A 27,444-nucleotide genomic window follows, 5' to 3' on the forward strand; every position below is an offset into this window, starting at 1 on the left:
GAAGGGGAGCCACCCAGGGGCAAGGACAGGCAAGGCATAGAGGTGTGGCGATGAGGTACCACAGAGGTTCCCATCAGAAAGGCCTCTTCTGCTGTCCACGGAGCGTGGCCTTTCTGTAGGCGACAAGGAGCCGGGAAGGCTCAAGCTGAGCAGTGACGGCTCACGCTGGCTGCAACATGAGGGATGAGACGCAGGGGCAGGGCTGGAGGGAGTCGGGAAACCAGTGCAAGCGAAGGTCTGAACTACGCCAGGGCTGGGGAATGTTAAGTAGGGAGGCAGAATTTGTGATCCCAAGTAGCTCTGAGGAAGGATCGGGATGACGGCCAGGTGTTTGGGTTGGGTGAGGCCAGGTGGGTGGTGGTGCCACTCACAAAGCGGAAAGGCAAGGGGAGGCCGACGGGGGTTGGGGGGGCGAGTTCTGGACATGCTGAGTTTGAGACTCTAGGAGCAACTTCAGCAGGAGAGCAGGTTGCTGGAAGAAGCCGGTAGGGAGGGAGAGACTCGAAATTGAGAGGAAACAGCTGATGGAGCAAGGTCCGGGTCCTGGAGGAGCTGCAGGCAGAGGTTACTAAGCTAAGAGCACACCTCTAGGCTGCACATGGGGGCGAGGGATTGAGTGCAGAGAGAGATTTGTTGGTTCACAGGCGGGAGCTGAGAGAGGCCACACCTGACAGGTTCAAGGTTCTCAGAGGACATGAGCTGACATTCTGAGAATGGCCAAAGGGTACAAGGCCATTGTGAGGACGGGGAGAGGGAATTGACCAAAGTCATATAAAAGACTTGCTGAGGTGGAGTTGGGGGGCAAGCTGAGGTTGAAGCAATTTTTTTTTGGGGGGGGGCTTTTTTTTAAACCATTTATTGTGGATTAATTGTCCCAAGGGTGTCTGTTCCCATGATCTTGAAGAAAAAACTAGTAACAAAAGCTGAGTCCCTAAAGGTATGGACATGTAAGGGAAACAGCCTTTGTTACAGAGACACAGGTGGAATTGAGTTGTGAGGGAAGCTGTGGCAGAGGTAGGTCTGCCCAAAGGACTGGAGCCTCTTGAAATCTTTTTTTTTGAGACAGAGTCTCGCTCTGTTGCCCAGGCTAGAGTGAGTGCCGTGGTGTCAGCCTAGCTCACAGCAACCTCAAACTCCTGGGCTCAAGCAATCCTCCTGCCTCAGCCTCCCGAGTAGCTGGGACTACAGGCATGTGCCACCATGCCTGGCTAATTTTTTCTATATATTTTTAGTTGTCCAGTTAATTTCTTTCTATTTTGTTCGTAGAGACGGGGGTCTCACTTTTGCTCAGGCTGGTCTCGAACTCCTGAGCTCAAACGGTCCGCCTGCCTCGGCTTCCCAGAGTGCTAGGATTATAGGCATGAGCCACCGCGCCCGGCCTCTTGAAATCTTTTAGAGGAAGAAGTCATGTCCTTCCACCCAACACAGAGCTGCATGAAGGCTGCTGTATACTGAGCCCTCTTTGCCTCTGTGGACCCACATAGAGGAAGCAGTGAATCCTCAACCTCTCAAGAACCACAATTTGTTATTTTCCCAACCTGGTCCTACCATAATGCTGCAGTTCTAGCTAATAATCTTGTTTCCTTTTTTCCCCAGAATATTTTGTGTTTCTACCAGGTAGGAAGGAGTAAAAAAAGAAAGTTAGTTCGAAAGTTTCAAAAAGCTTAGTATCAACTCTTCTGTCAAGCTGAGACTTAAAGATCCAATATTTTCTACAACCCAAGTTTCCTTTACTAATCAAATTCCAGGACTAATGTCAGCTGGGAAGCCATCCTATCTGTTCTCCCTTATAGGCAGGACAGCTCTTGTATCTTCCCAGACAGATGATGGGACTTCTTGTTCACAACCTCTCCCTAGCACCTAGGACAGTGGCGGTACATAAGTCCCCAGTGACTGTTGGCCAAATAAGTGAAGGAATGGAACTAATTACAGGGATTTCACAGCCTACTTGGTTTGGTTTAACAACCATCACTGCTTAGAACTTCCTTCTGGTGTCTAACTTGGCTGATTCCCAGTGGCCATCTGGCTCCTTGGCCAAAGCTGCTGCTCCAAGTCTTGGTTGACAGATTGGATGTAGAGTCTGCAAAAGGCAGTGGAAAGGTATGTGCCCTGGTCACGCACATATGGCCCTAGGTTCACCCAAAGGTGTGCTCTTTGAAGCAATGGGTTTTTGCTCCCTGAAGGTCTTGGACCACTATCAGCCTGGGACAGGATAGGAGGTGGGTGGGGAAGTGGGGTGTGAGTTTGCTAACAGTCATGTTCAGGTTTTTAACATGCGTTAGAAGACAGACTCCAGAAAAGAATGGGACTCTACTTTATTAGGCAGCATGGAGCATCCATCCTGTAAGAACCAAAGCCCATTCGGAGCACAGGCCCCATGTGTGGGAGGAGGCAGTCTCACATCTCCCAGAAACACCTCAGCTACTCTCTTCTTCCCTCATAACAAACCCCTTCACCTGTCATCTTTCCCATCTTCACTGTTTCAGGCTGGAGGATCCCAAGAACAAAGCCCTGGTAGTATCCCAAGATCAAGGGCGACATCTGTAGGACAAACTCCTGATTCAAGCCCAGATCTCTCCAGGGGACAGATAATGTCCTCAATCAGCACTTCCTTAAAAATAATGTTCTTAGTATACAAAAGCTACCAGGCAGAATTCAAGGTCTGCATATATAAAATGAAAAATATTAAGAACAGGGAAATAATAAGTGCGTAGAGTAACTCAGAAATGATTATGGGGCTACGTATCTGTGGCGGTAAAGACACAAGCCCACCCATAGCATGTGGGACTGCTGCACTCCTGACGAGACAGAAACGACCATCCACTATGGGTAGGCAGCCGGGGGTCTCTGACTTCATTACACACTCCAAACAAAACCCCACAAGAACAGTGTGTTCCCCCAGCAACTGACTTACCACAGGACAGTAAGCGGAGACCAAAGCAAGCATGTAAATCTCCGCAATGGGTACCTTTCTGGGCAGGCCCTGTCCACCTCTTATCAATGGGAAGGACACTGGGACAATGGGTCCAGGCCAGACCTCATGTTTCTGCGCTCCTGATACTTTCTAGAAATACAAAGGGGCTTTACCTTTACACAGGTGACTGAGAATTGGAGAAGCCCTTCCATCTTTACCTGAAACCAAAACCCAAGACACCAAAGCCAGAAGAGCAGATACTAACTTGGACAAGGGGCCCTGGATGCTAACAGCTTGGGGTGAAGGCACCTAAGCCCAACAAAATGGCAGCAAAGCTACCAGAACCACATTAATGGACTTCCAGTATTTCTCTGAGGACTCAGCCCATGTTGTGGGCCACGCTATCTTCCATTCCACATGGAGAAATATTTCCCCCCCATTTCACCAAAGAGGAAACTGAGGCACAGAGGAATCAAGAGAGAGAGGCCAATCAAGCCATGAAATGTCACCAAAAAAGACCCAACTTTGCAGAACTTCTGCTCCTACACGCTGTTCTTGACCGTGTGTGGGGCTTGACTCCAACCACTAAGATGACATGGTTCTAGAAATGATGATGAGCAAGGGTGAGATTCTGGCAAAAACCCAAAAGAGCATTTGGGAAGAATGGCTCTTTTAAAGGGACATCGCTGTTTGGGGCAGTGTGGCAATTCCTTCTCCAGCCAGTCGCCTCACTTTCCCTCTTTGCCACTTCAATAAAGTTTCTCTTTCATATGAGTTCTCTGATGCGTAATAAAATTGGAGCTATTGCTGAACCCTTTGCCACACTCAGGGCACTTATAGGGCTTCTCCCCTGTGTGGATTCGCTGATGTATAATGAGAACCGAATTCCAGCTAAAGCCTTTCCCACATTCGGGACACCTGTAGGGCTTGTCTCCCAAGTGGGCTCTCTGGTGCATGACCAGGATGGAGCCCCGGCTGAAGCTCTTCCCACACATGAGGCATTTGTAGGGCTTCTCGCCCGTGTGGGTCCGCTGGTGCACCACCAGCTGCGAGCGCTGGCTGAAGCACTTCCCGCAGTCGCCACATTTGTAGGGCTTCTCTCCCGTGTGGATCCTCTGGTGCTTGAGGAGGTTGGAGCTCCAGCTGAAGCTCTCCCCGCATGTCAGGCACTCGTAGGGTTTCTCCCCCGTGTGCATGCCCTGGTGTGCGATCAGGCTGGAGCTCTGGCTGAAGCTCTTCCCGCACACCCCACACTTATAGGGCTTCTCCACCATGTGGGTTCTCCGGTGGGTGGCCAGATTGGAGCTGCGGCTAAAGCTTTTCCCGCACTCACCGCACTGATAGGGCTTTTCTCCCGTGTGAGTTCTCCGGTGGGTGATGAGAGCCGAGCTCTGGCTGAACCTCTGCCCGCAGTCAGTACATTTGTATGGTTTCTCTCCTGTGTGGATTCTCTGGTGTCTGATTAGGTTCGAGTTGTAACTAAAGCTTTCGCCGCATTCCTTACATTCGTAGGGCTTTTCTCCAGTGTGGATTCCCTGATGTGTGTTGAGGCTGGACCGGTTGCCAAAGCTCTTCCCACACTCCGGGCACGAGTACGGCTTCTCTCCCGTGTGGGTGCGCTGGTGAGCAATGAGATTGGGGCTCCTGCTGAAACTCTTGCCGCACTCGGCACACTGGAAGGGTTTCTCTCCCGTGTGGATCCTCTGGTGGGTGATGAGGTTTGCACTCCGGCTAAAGCTCTTCCCACAATCCCTGCATTTATAAGGTTTCTCCCCAGTGTGAGTAGTTTGGTGTCTACTGAAGTTTGAACCGTCACTAAAGCTTTTCCCACATTCGTCACATTTGTAGTATTTCTCTCCCGTGTGGGTCCGTTCATGTGTGATTAGGTGGGATTTCCGGCTGAAAGTCTTCCCACACTGGGGACATTCATAGGGCTTCTCGCCCAGGTAGGTGCCCTGAAGGCCTATGAGCTGGCCCACTTCCCTGCCGTGGGACGGCACCTCCCCGTGGTCCTCACCGGGGGCACTTCTCTGGGGCCCCCCAGTGCCACAGTCTCTCTCACAGTCACTTTCCCCATCGGATTGCTGAACGCCTTCCACTTCAGGCATCTTTGAGAACAACTCATGTGACTCGACATCCTCAAACATGTCTTGATTAGAGTTCTCCCCATTTTCACTCTGCATCTCAAAATCTGAAACAATGAAGAAAAACATACAATGTCTACTCAATTCCCTGTCATGATGAGAAAGGGAAACCAAAGGGAAATTTATAAAAATTAAACCTCTAGTGAACGCAAAGAGGCTAGAAAATCCTCAAAGCTTCTAAAAACCAGGTTTATTTCACTCTAACTGGTTATTTAGTTGCCAGGCTCCACATCTTTATGGCTATCACCCAAAATCTCAAAGTCATAACAATTTGGGTTCCATGTCTCTTACCTGTTTTTTCACCAGGAAAGCAGGTCAGGTGGGAATTTGAAAATCCTAACTAAAGGACTGCAACAGGGTACACAATAACCCCCAATACTCACCATGGTGCCCACTGATGCTTAGTAGGTGTTCATTAAATTTGACAAGTGAATGAATTTTTATTGGTGCCATAGAAATTTCCCTAAAGCTCAGTTTCCTTTCAAAAGGAGCTTAAATAATGATTTCTTGCAACAGAATGTATCTGGTATTTACAATCTTATTACTTGGCATTTAAGTAAGAAACAGATGACAGAGCCCCTACAACAAGGACACTAGATGTCTATACAAATAACTAGAAACGAGTAAGTGGGCAGTTAAAACAGAGCCCTCAAATTTGTCTGCAGTGGAAGCCTATTGGACCTTTATTTGGTAATACAGAACACATCTATCTTTCACGAACTTGTCAAACCCTGTATTGCCCTACACTTAGCAAACATGTGAGCGAAAGAAATCATTAGGGAAGGTTGCTGGAATTACATAGCCCCTTCCTTAGACAAGAGACTCTAAAATCACTCTAGGATGAAGCCAGAGCAGCAGAGAGCTCTGAAGCTGGATCACACTGTTCCGACCCCTGGCAAAACTGTGTTTACTGAACAGTGTGTTGGCTTAATGGCCCTGGCTGACAATCTAAGTGTCATTAAAATTAATGGCTGTCAGGAACATTACTGCTGCCAGGAAGTTGCTGACAACATTGTTTATACCACACAGTGTCCTCTTGATGAGACTGATGAACAAATTTCTCTCTTGACCTCAATCCCAAAAAGAGCTGCTCTTCTGAGCAACTGAAGTGTGTCTGCTTCATGCCCGTGACTGCAGCTCCCTCTTTGCCTTGTCTGCTTGGAATCTCGGAGACAAGAGCTTAGAGCAAGAATACTGGATGTTTTTATAGCATGCATTTTGTGTGCTTTCATTTCATGGTTTTCCTCTCATTATTTTCTTTCTTACTATAAATTCCTTGTGCTATATTTCAGTAGAGTGTCTCCAATCCTTTTTTGAAATTCTGTAGAGTGTACAGAAATAAATTAATTATGATGAAGATGATGGCCTGATTATTCCTAAGACCTAACATTGGACTGCCTGAGAAAACAGAGAAGACAATTAGTAAAATAATTATACAAAGTTTTAGTGACATTTCTATTATTAAAGCTAACAAACTGTTTTACTTAAGGTGAGATCTCAATTCAACAAATAATGGTTTCTGTAAGTTAACGTAAATTCCCACGTATGGGAATTCTCAGACAGGGCCTGGGTTCCACTCATGCCTTCAGTCAATGGAAGATCACATTTAAACTGCAAATAAGCCTGGGCAATATAGTGAGACCCTGTCTCTACAAAAAAATTTTTAAAAATTAGCTGGGTGTGGTGGCAGGCACCTGTAGTCCCAGCTACTCAGGAGGCTCAGGCAAGAAGATCAGCAGTTTGAGGCTGCATGGAGCTATGATCACATTACTGTACTCCAACTTAGGCAACAAAGCAAAACCCTGCCTTTAAAAAAAAAAAAAAATTAAACTTGCAAATAGGCACATAATTATATCTTGTGCTTACACTATCATGCATGTTGCTGGTAACCTGTGGGTTCATATAATTGCCCTCCAGCCCGCTTGCCCCTATCTCCAGGGGCTGGACAGAGGTGTGAGGGGCATAACGCATACTCCTGTTTGCTCAGGGTGGGATTCCGTGCTTCCTCAACTTCCTACCAGACAGTGGCTTTGCAAGTTTTGAGAACAGAGCTCTGCTATCATATCTCTTCTAGAAGGACCTCCAGGCCAAGGCCCTGATTTATTTTTAGCAAGCTAACATGACCAAAAACATTTTTTTGATGACGTTAGTAATTTTTCTCTTCTGAATAGGTATCATAACATTAGCTAATAAGGTTTTTCACCACTTGAAAATGAGAATCAGTAAGTTCTTGTATAAACTAAGAAACAAAGGGAAAACAAGTAAAAAATCAAACTGATTTCAGTGAAATCAGAAGAAAAATATAATTTACAGACACGTCAAGACACAGCAGGTCTTCCTAAAACATTAGAGACTGGTTGAAGTGGTGAGGAAGGAAGTGAAAAGACTAAGCATGGAAAGTACTGGGGTGGGAGGGTGCCCAGGAGCAGAGCTCAGAAAGCTCAGGCAGAAAATCACTTCCTGAAGGTTCTGGATATGCAGCAGTACGTTTGAGACCTGGGGTCAGCAGGGCTGGCTTCTTTGGTTCAGAAAATCAAAGGAGGTGAGACTACAACTAGAATCGCACAGAAGAGCCACATATGCAGGACGCTGTTTCCGTAAGCAGAGAACAGAGCCTTCGACCCATACACATTAATCAGGAGAATTATTATTACTGAGAAAGGTGACTGTTTCCATCCATAAAAATGGTTAGATGAAGCAACCGCCTCTATAAAGGAATACTATACAGTAGAACTTAAGGAAGAGATGGTGAGACTAAAGGAAGAGATGAAACGTAAGCTGGAAGGACTCAGGCAAGAAGGGAAAAGTCTTCCGGAGAAATAAAGCAAGATGGGAAGGAGCACAATGGGAAATGGGCATCTTGGAAAGCAGACTGGGGAAAAGAGGACTAAAATGAGAAAAGCAATTAAATGAAATAGAAACAAAGACGCTAAAAGGATTAAAGAGAATGACAAGCAGAAGGTGGGCAAAAGGAGAATCAATAAACACATAACTGGAGTTCTCAAAGAAGAAAACTAAAAGGAATAGAATACTTAAGAATATAATCTATAAAGATATAAGAACCCTTGAAAGGTCTACTGTGTGCCAAGGAAAACTAACCCAAGTGTCTAACCGTGAGACAGGTGGACAATAGCAAAAAGATCAATCCTGATAAGAGGGAAGAAAATCAACTGGTTTCAAGATTTCCCTACATTCAACGCCTGCAGCAAAAGGAGCAACAGCTACAGGACATGCAAGAAAAAAAAATGTATGCCAAGGATTTTATATTCAACAAAACTGCCCTTCAAGTATAAAACCTATTGGCAAAGAGCTTTTGGCATATGCAGATTTGTGGAATATTAAAGGACAAACGCCTAATAAATTTATCGTTAAAACAAAGACTACAATTACCATGGCAATTAGGATGACTACAGAGCTTGTAAATGTTATAGTGTAGAAATGATACTCTAACCAAAATTGAGGTTGAGGGGTATAAGGTAGGATACAGGGTATGTTTGCTGATTGCCTCATCTGTAATTACCTGGAAATCCAAAGGATAACATTTAACAGTGGCAAATCACGTAACGGAAGTATAAGTGTACGAAAATAAACATTAAGAAAGTCATTGACTGAAATGGGGAGGAGGAAAGGGATTATCTCTGTCAGATGTTAAATAGTATGAAATCTCAGTAGTTAAAACATTAATAGACAATTGGGCCAAAGACACAAAACAAAAACTCCAGATAGACTCAATAGACATATAAAGTCAGAATTTAATCTAGTGACACCTGGACAGAACGGTAGAACAGAAAAGAGAATCTGCATAATGACTATGGAAATTTAGCGTAAGATAAGGGTAGGCTCTTAAATACATGGAGAAAAGATACAACATAGAATAAATGATAGGCCGGGCGCGGTGGCTCACGCCTGTAATCCTAGCACTCTGGGAGGCCGAGGCGGGTGGATTGCTCCAGGTCAGGAGTTCGAGACCAGCCTGAGCAAGAGCAAGACCCCGTCTCTACTAAAAATAGAAACAAATTAGCTGGCCAACTAAAAATCTATATAGAAAAAATTAGCCAGGCATAGTGGCGCATGCCTGTAGTCCCAGCTACTTGGGAGGCTGAGGCAGTAGGATCGCTTAAGCCAAGGAATCTGAGGTTGCTGTGAGCTAGGCTGACGCCACGGCACTCACTCTAGCCAGGGCAACAAAGCAAGACTTTGTCTCAAAAAAAAAAAAAAAAAGAATAAATGATGCAGGAAAAACTAGTTAGGCCAAATGAAAAAATTCAAGTTGGACCCACGCTTGGTCAAATCTTATATGGATCAAAGATTTAAATGTAAAAAAAAAAATAGTATCAAACTATTAGATGAAAATATAAAGCTGGGTGAGGTGGCTCACGCCTATAATCTCAGCACTTTGGGAGGCCGAGGCGGGAGGATGGCTTGAGCTCGGGAGTTTGAGACCAGCCTGAGCAAGAGTGAGACCCCCATCTCCATAAAAAATAGAAAAACTAGTGGCTCAAGCCTGTAATCCTAGCACTCTGGGAGGCCGAGGTGGGTGGATCACTCAAGGTCAGGAGTTCGAGACCAGCCTGAGCGAGACCCCGTCTCTACTAAAAACAGAAATAAATTATCTGGCCAACTAAAATATATATAGAAAAAATTAGCCGGGCATGGTGGCGCATGCCTGTAGTCCTAGCTACTCGGGAGGCTGAGGCAGTAGGATTGCTTAAGCCCAGGAGTTTGAGGTTGCTGTGAGCTAGGCTGACGCCACGGCACTCACTCTAGCCAGGGCAACAAAGTGACACTCTGTTTCAAAAAAAAAAAATAGAAAAATTAGCTGGGTGGGTGGCATGTGCCTATAGTCCCAGCTACTCAGGAGGCTGAGGGAGGAAGATCGCTTGAGCTCACAAGTCAGGTTGCAATGAGCTATGATGATGCCACTGCACTCTAACCAAGAGGACAGAGGGAGATCCTGTCTCAAAATAAATAAATAAATAAATAAAATAACAACTACAGACGGCTCTTATATGTAACTTTATATAATCTACCAAATTTAAAATTGGTGACAAGGCCGGGCATGTTGGCTCTTGCCTATAATCCCCGCACTTTGGGAGGCCCAAACAGGAGGATCACTTAAGTCCAGGAGTTTGAGACCAACCAGCCTGGAGAACTTATCTCCACAAAAACTTAAAAAAAAAATTAGCCAGGCATGGTGGCATACACCTGTAGTCCTAGCTACTTAGGAGGCTAAAGTGGGAAGATCGCTTGAGCCCAGGAATTCAAAGCTGCAGTGAGCTATGATCATGCCACTGTATTCCAGCCTGGGTGACAGAGCAAGATCTTGTCCTCCCCCCCCAAAAAAAGGGACACACTGTCTACTAGAAAAATTCTGAAAATTAATTTTAAAAAATTAAATGCTCAGAAAGGTAGAGAGTTCTTAGAAACACTCATATTTCTGATGGTTTAATAGGCAAAATAATAGTATCTTACTTTAATGAGTATTTCCCTGATAATTTATAAGGTAGAATATCTTTTCATATAGTTATAATTTGTATTTTTTTCATTTCTAAAGTACTTGTTTATATTTTTCACTTTCTATTCTATTGTGTTCACTTTTCTTATGAATTTATAGAAGCTCTTGTAGATCAAGGATTTTCACTCTTGATCTGTTATGTTCCAGGCTTTGGTGCAACTATTTTCTCCCACTCTGTGTTGTCTTTTAATTTTGTTCATAGTATCTTTTTTATGTAAATGACTTTTCTTCTATACTCATGAGTCCAATCTAGCTTTGATGATTTCTGTATTGGTTATGAAGTCCTTCCCCAACCTAATATTACAAAAATATTTTCTTACATGACATTTCAGATCTTGTATGGTATAGATTTGTAATCCATCTGGAATTTATTTTTGTGTAACCTGTGAAGCAGGGATCTATTTCTGTGTAGGCTGAGAAGTAGAGAGCCAATCTTTGTTTTTTCAAAATGATTAGACCACTGTCCAAAAACTATACACTGAGTGGTTCTTTATTTTTTTTTTTTTCAGACAGAATCTCGCTTACTTGCCCAGGCTAGAGTGAGTGCCGTGGCATCAGCCCAGCTCACAGCAACCTCAAATTCCTGGGCTTAAGCGATCCTCCTGCCTCAGCCTCCCAAGTAGCTGGGACTACAGGCATGCGCCACCATGCCCGGCTAGGTTTTTTTTTTTTTTTTTAGTTGGCCAGCTAATTTGTTTCTATTTTTAGTAGAGACAGGGTCTCACTCTTGCTCAGGCTGGTCTCGAACTCCTGACCTCGAGTGATCCACCCGCCTCGGCCTCCCAGAGTGCTAGGATTACAGGCGTGAGCCACCACGCCCAGCCCACTGAGTGGTTCTTGAATTGCCACAGGACCTCTCTCCGTATCAGTCAGTAGACAAAAGCTGCAATCGTAACTCGATCTAAACCAATGGTTCTTGTATTTTCACGCCCTCGACACATGCTCTGGACTCGTGCTTGGCACGTTCCTGTGGCTGTTCACAGGGCCTCGTGTGTCCCCCTGCCTGGCCACAGGCCTCCTCTTTCCCTCCCATGTTAGAAAGCACATCACAGTGAATGTGAGGAAAACCGATGCCAATATGGGGATAAACTTGAATTTGCTGTAATTTATTTATAACAATATAAATTGGTCACAAACTTTGGTGCTTTAGTGTGCAGCTCAAAATTCTTCTAAAGCCCTTCTTGCCTGACTGGGACATACCGCTGTGTCTCAAGACTGTGGCTGGAGCTATTGGTCTAAAATGGAGAAGTGATTCTGGCACAGGCTATGCCCAGCTCCACTCTGACCTGGGCTCTGCCCGGCAGAGCGCTGCCCTGGCAAGCTGCGGAGACCTGGACATGCTGAGTGACTGCGGGTATTGTTCCCCCTCAACTGTGGCTGCTTAACAGACTAACCACTGATAAAAAACAACAATGAACAGTGTAAATGAATGACTGCCAAACACTTTACAGTTATTTTACCTTTCCCTAAGAGCTGTCTGGTACCATACTTTTCAAGTATTTAAGTAAACTAAAAGTAATTTTGTTTTGAAGCTAAGAATTGTAGCTCTAAAAAGACATATCCTTTTATAATCCTCCAACACTCCCCACTCCCTTTCTGGCTAAGAAAAACCAAGTGTGTGTGTTCATTCGTGGTCAAAGGGAGCATTTTGCTGGGGCAGCAAGCTCAAAACAGATAACCTGTTGCCTGTGACCACCAAAAGCCAGATGATGCTGAGGATGGCAGGAGAGGTCAGCTGTGACTCTGGCTCAAGTGACGGAGGACAGTACGTTTGAAGCTAATAACCTCTATTCCTTTCCAGTCTAGGATAGTGTTTCTCAAACCTCAAAGAGCACACAGATCACCTGGAGATCTTGTTAATTGTAGATTCTGCTTCAGTGGGGCTGGGGTGAGATTGACAGTCCATGTCCAACAAACTCCCAGGTGATACTCATGCTGTTGGTTCACTGACCACCCTCTGAGTAACAAAGCTCTAATAGCAATGGTCTTTAAACTTTACTGCACAATAGAACTCTCTGGGAAGCTTTCAAAAATTCCTTGCCCAGGCCATACCCCATACCAATCAAATCAGAAAATCAGAAGCCTTGGGAGTGGGTGCCAAGTCCCCAGGTGATTCTGATGTGCACCCAAGTTTGAGAATGAGGTGTCTAGTGCAGAGGTTCTCAAACTGGAGTTGAATCAGGATCACCTAAAGGGCTTGTTAAGCCATGGAGTGCTGGGCGCCAAGCCCAGAGTTTCTGATTCAGCAGTTCTGGGGTGGGGCCCAGAGGTTCATGACACTGGAGAGAGAGGAAAAGAGAGGGGGAAGAGAATGGGGAGGGAAGAAGAGGGGGACGGAGTCCAAATGTTCTGGGGGAGATGACTTCTAGCAAGGTGATTGGTTAGAGATGCTCCCAGGTGTGTGGAACTGGGGATAGGGACAGCTTTATGAAGAGGGTCTCCAAGGGTGGGCACTCAAAAGACAGCTGGGATTTTATTACAGAGATGAGACGAGGCCGCTCCAAGCCAAAAATTCAGGAGCAAAAGGTGAATGCTAGAAAGCACAGGCTATGTTCAAGAGATGTCGAGCTCTGGTCTGAATGCAGTGGAAGCTACAGCAAGGGGGCAGGGGAGGGACCAGGCTGCCAGGGAGGTCTGGGCCAGGTCACACAGGGCCGTGGCCAAACAAAGAGGTCATGCCTGATTTGGTGGACCCTGGGAAACTCATGAAGATACTTAGGTAGGAGTGTGCCCCGATCACTCCGGTAGGAGGGGAAGGGCTGTAATGAAGGGGAAGAGGCCAAAGGCAGGTTCAGTCTGGAGGCTGCTGCAAGAATTCAGGTGAGAAATACCAAGAGCCTAGATTAGGGCTGGCTACGGGGATTACAATGTCCTTGGGAAACATTCACAGATAGAGATGAGCTCCACCACTATTAATATAGTCTGATCTTAATTGGAATTATAAGATACTTTGTGAGCACCTAGAGGTTCCCATTAGTCAAACATTAAACCACCACCTAATGAAGTCTTGAAATGTCCTGTGCTGGGTAAATGTGAACAAAGGTCCCAAGCTGGACAAACAGAATAGAGGTCAAGCGGTCTCGTGTTGAGTAAATGTTTGAGAAGGGACGAAGACAAGTGTAGCGATTCCTGTGAGCAGCCACGGGGAAGGGCGAGAGCGTCTGTTAAACAAACCAGGCAAATACTGCTGCAAAGGCAGAAGTCAGGGACTGACACACCCACGTGTCCGGGACCGTCCCCATCTCGGATGTCCAGTAAAAGATGAAAGGCACAAAGCCTCTGCAGCAAGCCAGGTGGGAAGGGCTGTGATCACCTCAGACACCTGCTGAGACGGGACCCTCTGCTCTGTGCCTCCCAACTAAATAGCCACCCCAGAGCCACCTCCTCGGCCACAACCACTCTGCCTCCTCCAGAGTGTCTAACTCAAGATCCTCAAGTTCACTACAAATTTGTCACATCCAGCTGGACGCAAGGAAACAAAGTTTTGAAATAGGATGAGAAGTTTTTCTAAACAGGTGGAATAAAATTAAAAGTTATTTTTCAGGGCCAAAGAAAATCAGGTACTTTACTTCAAATAAAACTTAGGCTCTACCAAACACACATGGAAGCAAACAGTTTGAATCCTGGCTCCACCAGGTGACAGCTGTGTGACCTTGCTGAATTTCCATTTATCTGGGAAATGACAGTCCCACCCACCTCACAGGATTCTTAGAGATGGACATGTAAGGTGCCCAGTGCAGGGCTGTCACCATAAGCCCTCAAGGTCAGTCCCTTTCTTCAGAGGACAGCTTTATTCCTACCTAACAGTCACAGGAGATTGTCATAACCATTGCCCCAAACCACCTTCCTTTTCCTTCTCTTCCCTTCCCAGTCTTCTTTTTTAATTTATTTTTCATGCTTTTAGAGACAGGGTCTTGCTCTGTCACCCAGGCTGGAGTGCAGTGATGCAATCATAGCTCACTGTAACCTCCACCTCCTGGCCTCAAGCAATACCCCACCACCACCACCTCAGCCTCCCAAAGCGCTGAGACTGTGGGCATGAGCCACTGCGTCTGGCCCACCTCCCAATCTTCGGAATCCTCCAGGCTAGATGCCCCGGAGTTAGTCACTTTGTCTTAATCCTGTCTCCATCCCCTCCTTCCAACAGCCCATTAAGAACTGTCACTTAGCATCACACATGTGATAAAATGTTTAAGGACGTGGGCCATGTCCTCAGACATACAAGTTCAAATCTTGGTTCTGCCTCCTACTAGCTGCATGATCTTAACGGAGCCACTTAACTTCTCTGGTGATGACAATCCTGTTTATCTTCACGGGCTATGAAGTTTACATGAGTTTTGCATATTAGATGCTAAGCATATTTCCCGGCCTGGCCCACAGAAACAGCTCGACAAATGCTAGCCATTGTTACTGTTAGTTCTTTCTCACAAGTGTCCAATCAGGGGCCAACCCCCATCACTGCAGCCCGATGACTAGGCAGCTTCCTGGCTGCTCTCCTGCCTCTAGCCTCTCCCTACTCTAATCACACCTACATCCTGTTGCCAGACTCAGCTTCCTCCCATGCCTCTTGGGCCCCAGTTGAGACCAATGACATTCAGTTCAAGCCTTCATCCACCCTTCCTCAAACTCTACCTACCACTTCCTAAAAACACACTTTCCACGCCAATCAGCCAGCCCTCCTCACTGTCACCTGAAGGAATAAACTATGCTGGCTCTGCCCTTCCGGTTTGCTCAACACAACTCCTTTCGCTCCACACCCTGCTCCCTGCCCCCCACCTTTCCCAATTTGACTCCCTCCTGCTTAGGTTTCATGTCCTCCATGAAGCCTTCTCTGACCTGACCTGACCTCTCCATGTTCCTTCCTCTGAATTTCTGCAGTCCTCATCAGCACAAAGGCAGCCCTGTGCCCTGGGTCCCGAAATAGTCCTAGGGGCACAGGTAGATCTGAAGTAAGTATTTGGTAATGAAGTGGGTCCAGTTTCCAATTAAAAACCAGAATGGACCCAGAGCAGGTAAAGGGCATGCCAGGAACCCAAAACTAACAGTAACACAGGCGGCAAAGAGCTCAAGTTTTGAAGTACTCTTTTAGGAGCCCAGGACAACTTTATACCACAGAAAGTCCCTAGTTAGTAGATGGTTTATTTGCCAATTATCTTGGGTTTCATAAAAATAATTACTTTGAAGAAAATCAGATTATTTGGTTTTTATAATTGCTGGAACTATTTCGAGGTTTATTGTACAACCAAGTGAAGGTGCGAAGGGGTGGTTTACAGGGATATTCAGCCCCTCCCCCAAAACCTCCACCAGCTCCCCCACCACTCCAACATGTAAGAAAAACTATGTATGCAAATGTTGCTCCAAGAGCAGCCCTCTAAGCCCCTCCAATACGGAAGTTCTAGAGCTACCACTGCACATGATGAGGGCATTAAAAGGGTGAAGAATATGCCGACTGTCTGCAGAGCAGAGGGATGGCCCTGTCCTAGACACCCCCACTCTGTCCTAGATACCACCTGTGCCTCCTCCACCCTCTCCCTATGAGGTTCTGTGTCTCACCACTTTCCTGAAGGGTCTGGGTCAAGTCTTCCACCAAGGCTACTGCCTCCTCGCTGCCTTCGGGCCTATGCTCTTGTAGCCAAGCCTGAATTTCCCTCGGCAGCACGGTCAACATCTGCTCCTTGGTGTGCACCTCTGGCCTCAGCCAGCGCCGACAGAGCTCTCGGAGGCGGCTGAGTGCACCCTGCGGTCCCCCGGCCACTGCCTCCTCCTGGGGGCTGCCCTTGCCAGCACTCTGGGGAAAGGGCTCGGACTCAGGGCCATCCTCCTGCAGCACAGCTTCCTGAACCCAGGAGTCATCCTCCAGGATCATAGTGGTGACCTCCTCCTCCTGTCCATTTTCTTCTTGAGGCACCTGCACCAAGGGGCTAAGGGGAGTGGTCACTCTCGGTGCCTCTGCAGCCATCATCCACGTTCCTGGGGCGATCACTCAGGCTTCAAGCATTGACTCAGTCTCCTCCAGCCAGGCTCTCTGAGAAGACACCTCCCTCCTCAAATCTCAACAAGTAGTCCTGCTGAGAAACAAGAAAGAGAACCAGAATCCATTAGTAGACTGTTCTAAAGCAATCTAAGTCACAGCAGCCCACATCAGGCCACCAAGTGATCCTTATATCCGCAAGTCAACAGACGTTTCCTGTCCCTCTTAAAGGAAAAATGGCTTATTCCTAAAAACATATTTCTCTATGGTAACAAAAGATACAAAAAATACAGCATTGTTCTTCCCAAAAGACCAAAGAATGAGTATCAGAAATGCAAAATCATCAAAAAAAACCCAGGCTGAGTTCTCTTGCCCTAAGTCAGTTCAGACTTGCTGCTGAGCAAGTGACTTTGACCTAACATACAACTTAGTCACTTAACCTCAGAGACCACCTAAGAAATATAGATAGTGACACCTTAAGGAGTAGGAATGGATCGGATGTCAAGGCTCTTTGAACTTCATTGGAAGGAAGGCAGTATCTCAACCACATTATTACCATATTTTAAAGTATTACGTTTTTGGTTTTGGGGTTTTTCTTTTTTTTTAAGAGATAAGGTCTTGTTCTGTTGCCCACGCTGGTCACAAACTCTTCCTGCCTCAGCCTCCTGAGTAGCTGGGATTACAGGCATGAGCCACCAAGCCCAGCTCAAAGTTTTAAACATGTTCATAATCTCTGATCCAGCCTTGGCCCCTCAGTAATTTATCTTTAATAAATAACCATCTGGGCTGGGTGCAGTGCCTCAAGTCTGTAATCCTAGCACTTTGGGAGGCCGAGTAGGGAGGATTGCTTGAGGCCAGGAGTTCCAGACCAGCCTGGGCAATAGCAAGACCCTGTCTCTACAAAAAATTTTTAAAAAATTAGCCCAGTGTGGTGGCATGCACCTTTAGTCTCAGCTACTCAGGACGCTGAGACAAGAGGATCACTTGAGCCCAGGAGTTTGAGGTTGCTACGAGCTATGATGATGCCACTGCACTCTAACTCAGGCAACACAGTGAGACCAGGTCTCAAAAACAAACAAATAAACAAAAAAACAACAAAAAACCCCATCTCAGTAAAAGGAAATTTATTTGCAAGGACATACAACCATAGCACTGTTTTTGATTGCAAAAAATGGGTTCCTTAAAATCTAGTGGTTAATAAACTATGGCACTTCCACACAGTAGAATGTATTAGAAATTATGCTAACATAATCAAGACTACCTGTGGGGGATATTGACTGGGTAGGGGCTCAAAGGAGCCTTCTGAGGTGCTGCAAATTTTCTATGTCTTGCTTTGGCAAATGGTGGCACAAGACAAGAGCATGCATATGAAATTTAAGAGTCATACACTCTGCTGTATGTTCAAACATTTAAAAAATCATACTGACAAAGATTATTCATCATTAATAATTTAAGATAATCCTCCAGATATGAAAATAATGGATAAAAACAAAACCGACAAGGCAGAAAAACCATAGACACAATAAGACCCTGATTTCCTTTAAAAATGAACACAGAGGAAAAAAGACCTAGAGGGCAACTGCAAAATACTGAGAGCAATGGAATTACAAACGACTTAAAATAAATATTATGAAAGCAATGAAAAATTAGTTTTAAAAATAGTTACATCATGAAGACTCAGATAATTCCCCTCAAAAAGAAAAAGAGAAAGAAAAAGTAGGAAAAGCTTAAAAAAGAGAGAGAAGAAGAAAAGCTAATGGGAAAACCAAAGCTCTCAAGGTGTATTTACCCAAATGATTAAAAGAAACATGTAAAACAGAACGCAGAACTCTCTCCTACTTGGGAGCCCAGGAAAACTGTGCCTAGTCAGCTAATTCGCTGTGTGACCTGGGGCAAGACACGCCCCCTCTGAACCTCAGTTTCCCCATCTGTAAAGCGAGGAGGCTGCGCGGGATGTCGAACGTCCCTTCCAGTCTAAGCACTGCGCTTCCTGGCAGGATAAGCCAGGAGCTCTCCGTCAGCGAGAGGAGTCCGGTCGGTTCGCGGAGCCGGCCGGGTAAATCCGAGCGCTTTCGGCCCGCGGGACACGGACGGCGCCCCCGACACCCCTCCCCCAGCAGGGCTTCCGGCAGCTGGCCCCAGGCCCGTTATGCCCTGGCCTCGGGCTACCGTCCCGGGTCCGCGGGGTCCAGGCCTGCCTCCCCGGCTCACCTCTCCGGAGACCAGGTCCTGCTCTGGGGGATGCTGCGCCCGCGAAAGCGCCCCCGGGCTCGGCCCGGCCCCTTCGGATTTACCTGGGCTCCAGCCCGTGGGGCACCGAGAACAATGGACGGGAGAGGCCCGCCCACCGCCGCGCTCATTGGCTGCCGGGAACAGCCCCTGGAAACTCTGCTTTTTTACTGGTGGCGACGGGGTCCGACCCCGCGGCAGGAGGGAGACTGGGCCTGGGGCATTGTGGGAGATGTAGTCCACCCGGAAACGGACCGGACCGCGGTCCCGGTGGCAGAGTTATGTGGGTAGCCTGAGCAAAGCTCGAGGGCCAGAGGCAGGAAAGTCCGCGGACGGGCCGTCAGGACCCCAGTGTTGCCAGAGCTGTGGCATTTCACCTCTCTAAAGCCTCTGCATATTTGTCTATAAAAAGGGAAAGTTGGATAGACGTACCTGAAGGTCTTCTCAGACCCCGAGCAGGAACGGAATTGCGCAGGAGAAGCCCCTCGGCGCCGAGGCCGGCGCCTCTGCCCCCAGTCTGCAGCTGTGCACGTGCCCCGGCCCTCGCACACCGCTTTGTCGTCGCACGTGGTGTTCCTGCGTCTGGAGTATCAGCCCGCCCCGCCCCTGTGCCGGGGAGCTCGTTACCCTCCCATCTGCTCTGCGGAGCCCGCCCTGTCCCCACCCCCCAGGCGCAGACGCTGCCCCTGGCACACCTGTTCTTCGCCATTTTAGTACTTGTCACGGTGTTGCTTACAGGTCAGTGTCAGCCCTGGGAGAGCGGCCGGGACAGTTGGCGTCTGTCAGAGTCGCGCTGTTGAAGAAAAGGCTGCCCCAACACTGCATGGAAACAGGTGAGAAAGTGCCTGGAAACGCAAACGGAAAATCAAAGAATGAAGAGAAAGACACCCTTTTAACTGTATATGTTTGTACAGAGCGGTTACTGGAGGCACACATAATCAAATGACTACATTAAAAATTTTTTTTCATTAATTTATGAGTGAGAAATATTTCATGTTTATTGGTGACTCTAATCTTGTTTTCTGTGAACTAATTGTTCATATCCTTTTCCCATTTTAAAATTGAATTTATCTCTGAGAGTTCTTTATTTATTAAGAAAATTATTTATCTATTTATTTATTTATTTTTTTGAGACAGAGTCTCACTCTCTTGCCTGGGCTAGAGTGCCGTGGCATCAGCCTAACTCACAGCAACCTCAAAGTCCTGGGCTCGAGCAATCCTCCTGCCTCAGCCTCCCAGAGTGCTGGGATGACAGTTGTGAGCCCGGCCCAAATTTCTAAATTTAATAACCAGCAATAGTAGCAACTGTTGTGACAAAGAGATAATTTTCTCGGTCGGGTGCAGTGGCTCACAACCCTGTCTCTGCAAAAAATAGAAAAGTTAGCTGGGCATCATGGCACTCACCTGTGGTCCCAGCTACTTGGGAGGCTAAGGCAGGAGAATCACTTGAACCCAGGAGTTTGAGGTTGCTGTGAGCTATGCTGACGCCACAGCACTCTAGCCTGGACTACAGAACGAGATTATGTCATTCATTCATTCATTCATTCATTCATTCATTCTTTCATAAATAAAAAATTTTTTTCTGCTGTCCAATTTGTTAATATTGTCTCTATAGCTTCTGAGTTTTGTGTTAAAAAGCCCTCTGCATCAGTCCAAAGATTATTTGAAATTCACCTGTTTTCGCTAATTAACCTCTTTAATCCAAAGATGCAAAGTGAAGTTCTGCTGGTGAATCCTACCATCCAATAGCACCCTGGTAGCGTCCTATCTGACCACGTGCAAACAGCACCACCTCCCGGCCAGCCTGAGAAATCTGCACTAAGCGCCTGGATGCAGAATTCCCGGCCACCACTCCTCCAGCGGTCACCATTCCTAGAGAGGAAGATCCACAAAATGATTGAGGGTGATGATTTTGGGGGATGACATTGTATAAACAAAGATTTGTTTCTCCACTTGTACATCCTTACCAGGACTGGAAATTTACACAAAAAGGAAAGGATTGGGGGAAAGGACTGCACAGCTGAAACTTTCCAGCAGCCCAAGAGTCCATTTACTTCTGCTCATATCCCAAGTCAACCCTCGACCACAAGAACTGGCACTAGCTTGTCACTGGAGAGTCCTGGAGCCAGCCATCTCTTCCCTTTGCCTGATTCTGGGAAGCTGCTCCTGGCCAATGTCAACTCTCCTAAATGAAACAGAGAGCAAGTCACATTTAAGACCAATTCATGGCATAATGGTCCTACTGAGAAAGTACCCTAAGACCATCTTGGGACAGTGAGGCAAGCCTAGAAATACAGCCAAGTTCAAGGTTGCTCCTCCAAGTGATTCCTTTCTCCGCTGGCCAAACCACAGGGGTGAGAGAGGCTCTGTTCTAGCAGGGAGCATTCTTGGTTACAAGCTTCAGAGAACTACTCTGGCTAATGTAAGTAAAAGGGACTTATTGAAAGCCTGTCAGGGATGTCACTGAGTAGATAGGAGCTGAAGGATCAGGCTTGCAACCGTTGGGAATCAAGGAACAAAGAGTAAGGCCCCAAGAGCCACAACAAAAAATCCCTTAGCAGCAACAGTCCAGCCTGCCCACGCCATGACCTCTGGTGTTACTACAGCCATCTCTGTTTCCCTGCCCTTCTCACTCAAATTTCCAAGTGCATAGAAAGAGTATTTGGTTGGCTGAAACTAAATCACATGCATACCCCCTGGATGCACCAGGGTGAGAGTGGATTGGCTCTGGCTCCTAACTCTTCTTAGTAATACCCCACGCAAAGGAAGATCCTCCACTGTGGAGACTGAAGGCATATTAGGAAAAAGTGGACAGGCAGCAACAGTGTCACTACTGGTTTTTAGATGCTGACCAAGAAGGGACCTCACCCCAAGGAAGACCTAAGGCCTTCAGGGGCCCTTAGCTCATCTAGAGTTAATGAAAAATGAGAAGGGTCTGGGTGGAGAGAACCTGCTTTCCATGCCTCACAATCAGGACTAATGACCCCTGAGCAGATAAGGCCCAGGCATTCAAGCAGAGGAGCCTTTGGGCCCTGAGGATGCAGGAAGTACCTCCTCCTACCTAAGGCCCGCATCTGCTTAATCCAATCTACTCCCTCAGAGTCAGAGTAAAAAAGGAGTCTCTTCTGGTTGTACCGAGGGTATGTGTCTCATTTTGTTAGTTATGCCAAAGACCCAGGGTCACTAAATGTGATTGGAAAGAGACCATTGAAATGGACAGGGTTGTAGGATATTGTAAGACTGGCCCAAGGAGAAGATAAAAACTAAAGGGATGCTCATCCTAAGAATGCCCAGACAGAAAGAGAGACTGAGAACAGGATCATGGAAACATTTCTTTTAAAGAAAGAGTGAGATTCAGTCCAAGGAAGTGTCAGTGAACAACTGTGAAATTAAGTATCACATGACACATGCCGGGGTAAAAACAATAGCTAGAGCAGAATTTTTTTTTTTTATATAATGGGATTTTTCATCCTCCAAGGCCAGTATCGTTTCTGTTTTTTATTATCAGTTTGCATTAACAGTGTAGCAGAGGGAGGCCCTTTAGCTTTGGGTCTTTGGATCTTGTATTGCTCCTCAGAGGATGCTGGCTTTTCTCTGACTTGTCCTATGCTGGCCTGGGCTGCTCCAGGATTGGACACCCCAGGCCCTGTTCCAGCCCTTTCCTGCCAAGAGGAGGGAGGAAAATGAATTTACAACCTCTGACAAGTTCCCATGCCCTATTCTGAACTGCTCTATTCAAGGATGTTTGTGGGAACACACAAGGGTGCTCTGGGCTGCACAAAGTGACTCGGAGCCGGCCCCAGTGTGAGGTGGTTCTTGCCAAGACACAGAGGCAAGGGTGGTACCAGGGGTCACTTGGGACAGGGTGTGATTTAGAGGGGATTTATCTCCATAATCTTCAGTGCTCCCCAAGCTACTACAAGTGAAGACTAAGTATAAAGATAGGAAGAAAAAAAAGGAGAGGAGAAAAAATTAAAACACACACACATGTACATATATATTTATAGTCCCTAGGCTGTTTGACTTATATTAATAGGAAGAAATTATCCCTAAAATAGTTGACCATTGGAAAGAAAAATAATTCTTGTAACCTTCAGTAAAAGCAGTGCACTTGGTAAGCAAAAGTGGCTTCAAGACAAATTCCCTGACTAACTTGTCAAACCAGCCTGCTGATCCCGAGCTCCTCCTAGTACAGATGTTGAAGTCCCTAACTCTGAGATTTATTGAGCCTGGAGGTAGAAACATCCTTAGGGGGTGGTTTGGTGCCAAAGACTGTTCCCCTAAGGGCTTTTACTAGTGTGTGTTTCATTTGCTTCACAAACACACACACACAAGCAACTTGAATTTTTTTTTTAATTAAAAAACTAATGCACTCAGAAATCAGTAAGAAAAATAAAGATACATTTGAACCCACAAAACTAAATATGTTTGCATAGCCTAAAAGGCCATGAATGGAAATCAAAGGATAAATGACAAAGTGGAGAAAATATTTGTAACATGTGACAAAAGGCTAAATTTCTAATTTACTATGAGTTTATACAAATGAGCATGAAAAAGACCAACAATAGAAAAATGAGCAAAAGATAATGGGCAGGTCACAAAACAGAGTGGGAAAAAAACTCTCAACTTGCTGGGCATGGTTGGGGGGAGTCTGAGGGGAGTTCTAGGCTGTAGTGTGCCATGACCGTGCCTGGGAACTCTGCACTCCTCCTCCCCCCAAAAGCTTAACCTCACTAATAATCTTTAAAATACAAATCAAAACAAATATAGATACCATATTCCACCTATAGTTTTGGGTTTGGGCAAAAATTTTAAAGTTTGATAATACAATGGTGTTGACAGGAAAATAATTCATTCTCATACTGTTGGTGGTAGTATAAATTGGTACAATAATTTTAGAGCTCGATCCAGGAATTCTATTGCAAGGAATATATCTTATAGATATGATCACAAAAATATGCCAAGATATGTACAAGAATGTTTACTGCAACAATATTTATAACAAAAATAGAAATAATTTAAATGTTTATAGAGAGAGGCCTAGACTAAAAAATGCTCAGAACATAGATGTTCTGTGTTCTTAGAACATAGATCTCAGAGTTCTATTTAGCGATTTTTAAAAAATGAGGTTGATTTCTACATTAATATAGAAAGCTCTTCAGATGGGTGAAAAAAGCATGGTACAAAGTGGTGTGCGTATGGTATGGTACATTTTGTGAAAAAACATAATGGAAAGAAACATTTCATGTATATTCTGAGAGATACCTAATAAGTTTTTCTTGTTGCATACCCAAGAAAGTATGAATGGTGATTAGCTTCAGTGGGAGACTGGAAAACAGGAGGGAGACTTTTTTACTTCCTTTATGTGTGCGGATTTATTTTAAAAAAATAAATAATGGAATTGAGGAGTGTCTGTGCCATTTCTTTTTAAAACTTTATTTAAAAAAGCAAAGCAACATATGCTATGTTGAAATTTTGAAAAATACAGAAACTTTTGAAAAGATAATAAAAATAAGGTATAATCTCAGCACCCAAATATAGCCTCTCTTACCGTCGTGGTGGGTTTCCTTTCATCCTTTTTTCTGGGCGTGTGAGTGTGGCCAGTATGAACTGTACCACAATAATCAGGATGCATTTAACATTTTTCCCCAAATTTATAAAACTAAAACTAGCTATAGCCTTTACCCACTGAATTAGCCAATTACCTTCTCCCTGGACCTGCCGGTTCTCTGGGATTGCCCAGGAACCTGGGGCTTATGTAATTCACAGAGGAGCCCCGTGGGCGTTCACATCCGTTGGAGAAAAGCCCAGAAGTCCCGAGCACCGGGCTGTGGCTGTTTCTGCCATTGCTCTCCGCCACCACAAGGTGTCACTCTTTGCTGCCCTGCACATTCCCACCTAGGCTCGTGAGATCCCTGGGAGGAGGAATTCCACTCTAGGCACCCCTAATCCGGAGTCCTTCACCAGTTCCCAGGGCTTCATTCTTGGTGCCCAGCCCTCTCAGGCTCCACCAGCCTCTCCCCTCCAAGCCTGCGTCCCACCCCCAGCGCAATGTCAGGATTGGCTCAGATGAACACCCACTGCAGACCACTAACAACTTTCTCTTTATTGCTTGGGGGTTTTAAGCCCTTAAAACTGATTGGGCTTGTTCTACTTCCTTCCCGGACCATAGAGCTACAAATTCCACCCCACCCCCCAAGAGTGACTTCCAACAGGTTTTTGGGCATCCCATCCACACCTTCCCCTTTCTGTGCGCACAAAAGGTTGTTTTCTGGTCCCCCACCTTCCATGACAATAGGGTCTGATTGCCTCCAGCGGAGATGGGGGTGGGGCAGCCCTTCTTAGCAGCTAAATTCTCTGTATGTCCCCGAAAGGAAGAGGAGGTCTGTGGGGAGTCTATGCCCCTGGAGAAGACCTGACATTCTTTTAATAGAGCAGTGAAAATAGAACCATCTTCAGCAGAGTGCTGCTACATGTGAATATATTGTATATATTTTATACGGTTGTAAATGCAACATATATACGTCCATATTCTGATTTTTCGTGTACTGTAATATATGTCGAACATTTTCCCATGTCATTACAAACTCTTCACAAACATGTCAGCTGAAGAATGATGAGATTCATAAATGTGGAAAGGAGAGCTTTATTTCTCATAAAGGGTTGCAGCCTGCGGGGTGGCCGTTCTGACGACAGACTGGGAGGCAACGGCCTCAGCCTAGAGCAGGTACGTGGAGGGAAGGGCACAGGAAACAGGAGTTTATGCTGGGCCGGTTCCCGAATACACATACTTAACAAGCTACAGGGTGCGGTGGCTCACGCCTGCAATCCCAGCACTCTAGGAGGCCGAGGTGGGAGGATCGCTTGAGCTCAGGAGTTCAAGACCAGCCTGAGCAAGAGCGAGACCCCGTCTCTACTAAAAATAGAAAGAAATTATCTGGCTAACTAAAAATATATATAGAAAAAATTAGCTGGGCATGGTGGCGCAGGCCTGTAGTCCCAGCTACTCGGGAGGCTGAGGCAGGAGGATCGCTTGAGCCCAGGAGTTTGAGGTTGCTGTAAGCTAGGCTGACGCCACGGCACTCTAGCCCGGGTGACAGAGCGAGACTCAGAAAAAAAAATCCAAAGCTATAGGAGGACTCATGAATATTTAGGAAAGAAGCATGCGCATGTGCAATTGAGCTTCATGCTACTTCATGGGATCCGTGTTCAGAAAATGGCAGCGTCAGCGGGACCCCGGGGAGGAGGTTTGGGCCCTCTGAGGTCACAAGGCGAGGCAGAGGACACGAAACCTGCGCATCGGGAGACCGGCCAGAACCACTCCGCGGCGGGTGGCCCCTATGGGGCGGGAATGCAGGACCGGGAGGAGCAGCGTCAGGTCGGGCCGGGCGAGTCGCCCAGGGAGCCCGGGGAGCGGGCCTGAGCGGGCGCGCCTGCCCTCCCGTCCTCGTGGCCAGGATTTCAGTTCTGGGGTTTCTCTGGGGATCCCCTTGCCCAAGAGGGCGTCCGTTCAATCAGCTGGGGGGCTTAAGATTTTATTTTTATTTCTCAAACATTAGTCATAATGGTTGAATGATCTTTTCATTATATGGTTCTATTGTAATTTTTATTCAGACCTCTGGGTCTGCTCCTCCAGTGGTCATTGTCATGAAATTGTGAAAGACTTTGAAATGTACCAAAAACAGGAAATTACTGGGTGTTCTATCTAGGGTACCTTTCCATGTTATTGGTGCCTTTTCTTGTTTTTAATCCATTCTACAACTTACAGAGTTGCAGAAAACTGATATTAATGAAAATTCCTCTTATTCGTAGAAATGCAAATTAGTTGTCCCTGCTAGAATGCGATTGATTATTGCCTAGCATATATACTTGTTTTATTTCTATTTATAAATGCATTTCAGCATTTCTTATCTGCCTTGGTGTGTGTGTGTGTGTGTGTGTGTGTGTAGTCTTTTGAATTCTTCTGTGAACTGGTTGTAACATTTTATGGTTCCCTGATTAATTAATGTTAATTTTTTTATTTATTTATTTTTTTGAGACAGAGTCTCACTCTGTTGCCCAGTCTAGAGTGCCGTGGCATCAGCCTAGCTCACAGTAACCTCCAACTCCTGGGCTCAAGTGATCCTCCTGCCTCAGCCTCCTGGGTAGCTGGGACTACAGGCATGTGCCACCAGGCCCAGCTAATTTTTTCTATATATTTTTAGTTGTACAGCTAGTTTCTTTCTATTTTTAGTAGAGATGGGGTCTTGCTCTTGCTCAGGCTGGTCTCGAACTGCTGAGCTCAAACTATCTGCCCACCTCAGCCTCCCAAGAGTGCTAGGATTACAGGCATGAGCCACCGTTCCCGGCCAATTTTTTTTTTTAATTTTTTAATTTTTTTTTTTAAGAGACAGGGTCTGGCTCTGTCCCCGTGGCTGAAGTGCAGTGGTACAATCATAGCTCACTGTAACCTCGAACTCCTGGGCTCAAGTGATCCTCCCACCTCAGCCTCCTAGTAGCTGGGACTATAGACACTCACCACTGCACCCAGATTAATTAATAAGTTAAATAAAATCTTTGACATGACTTCATTTCCTATTTGCATGAGACCTTAATTATGCCCTCATTTAAAAATTGTCTTTAAACATCACCTATATTCAAGGAATAGTTAATAGGTTATGGCCGGGATTTA

At 46.0% G+C, this 27,444-nt stretch overlaps 1 protein-coding gene across 3 annotated transcripts; it reads right to left on the reverse strand.

Annotated features, from left to right (window-relative positions):
- Positions 1-2,244: 2,244 nt before the first annotated feature.
- On the reverse strand, positions 2,245-19,344 carry ZSCAN2 (zinc finger and SCAN domain containing 2). 3 transcript variants are annotated; one of them, XM_045561646.1, is made up of 3 exons: positions 19,206-19,344; positions 16,127-16,638; positions 2,245-5,105 (listed from the first exon to the last, which is right to left on the reverse strand). In XM_045561646.1, exons 2-3 carry the CDS (start codon positions 16,533-16,535, stop codon positions 3,664-3,666), a joined length of 1,851 nt encoding a protein of 616 aa, XP_045417602.1. In that variant the 5' UTR covers positions 16,536-16,638; positions 19,206-19,344; the 3' UTR covers positions 2,245-3,663. The 3 variants fall into 3 exon arrangements, with proteins under 3 accessions (XP_045417602.1, XP_045417600.1, XP_045417601.1); XM_045561644.1 differs by lacking the exon at positions 19,206-19,344 and adding an exon at positions 18,756-18,905 and having other exon boundaries at positions 16,127-16,641; XM_045561645.1 differs by lacking the exon at positions 19,206-19,344 and adding an exon at positions 18,756-18,876.
- Between the last annotated feature and the right edge of the window lie 8,100 nt (positions 19,345-27,444).

The sequence above is a fragment of the Lemur catta genome, chromosome 9, assembly GCF_020740605.2.
Source record: "Lemur catta isolate mLemCat1 chromosome 9, mLemCat1.pri, whole genome shotgun sequence".
NCBI classification, from domain to species: domain Eukaryota; kingdom Metazoa; phylum Chordata; class Mammalia; order Primates; family Lemuridae; genus Lemur; species Lemur catta.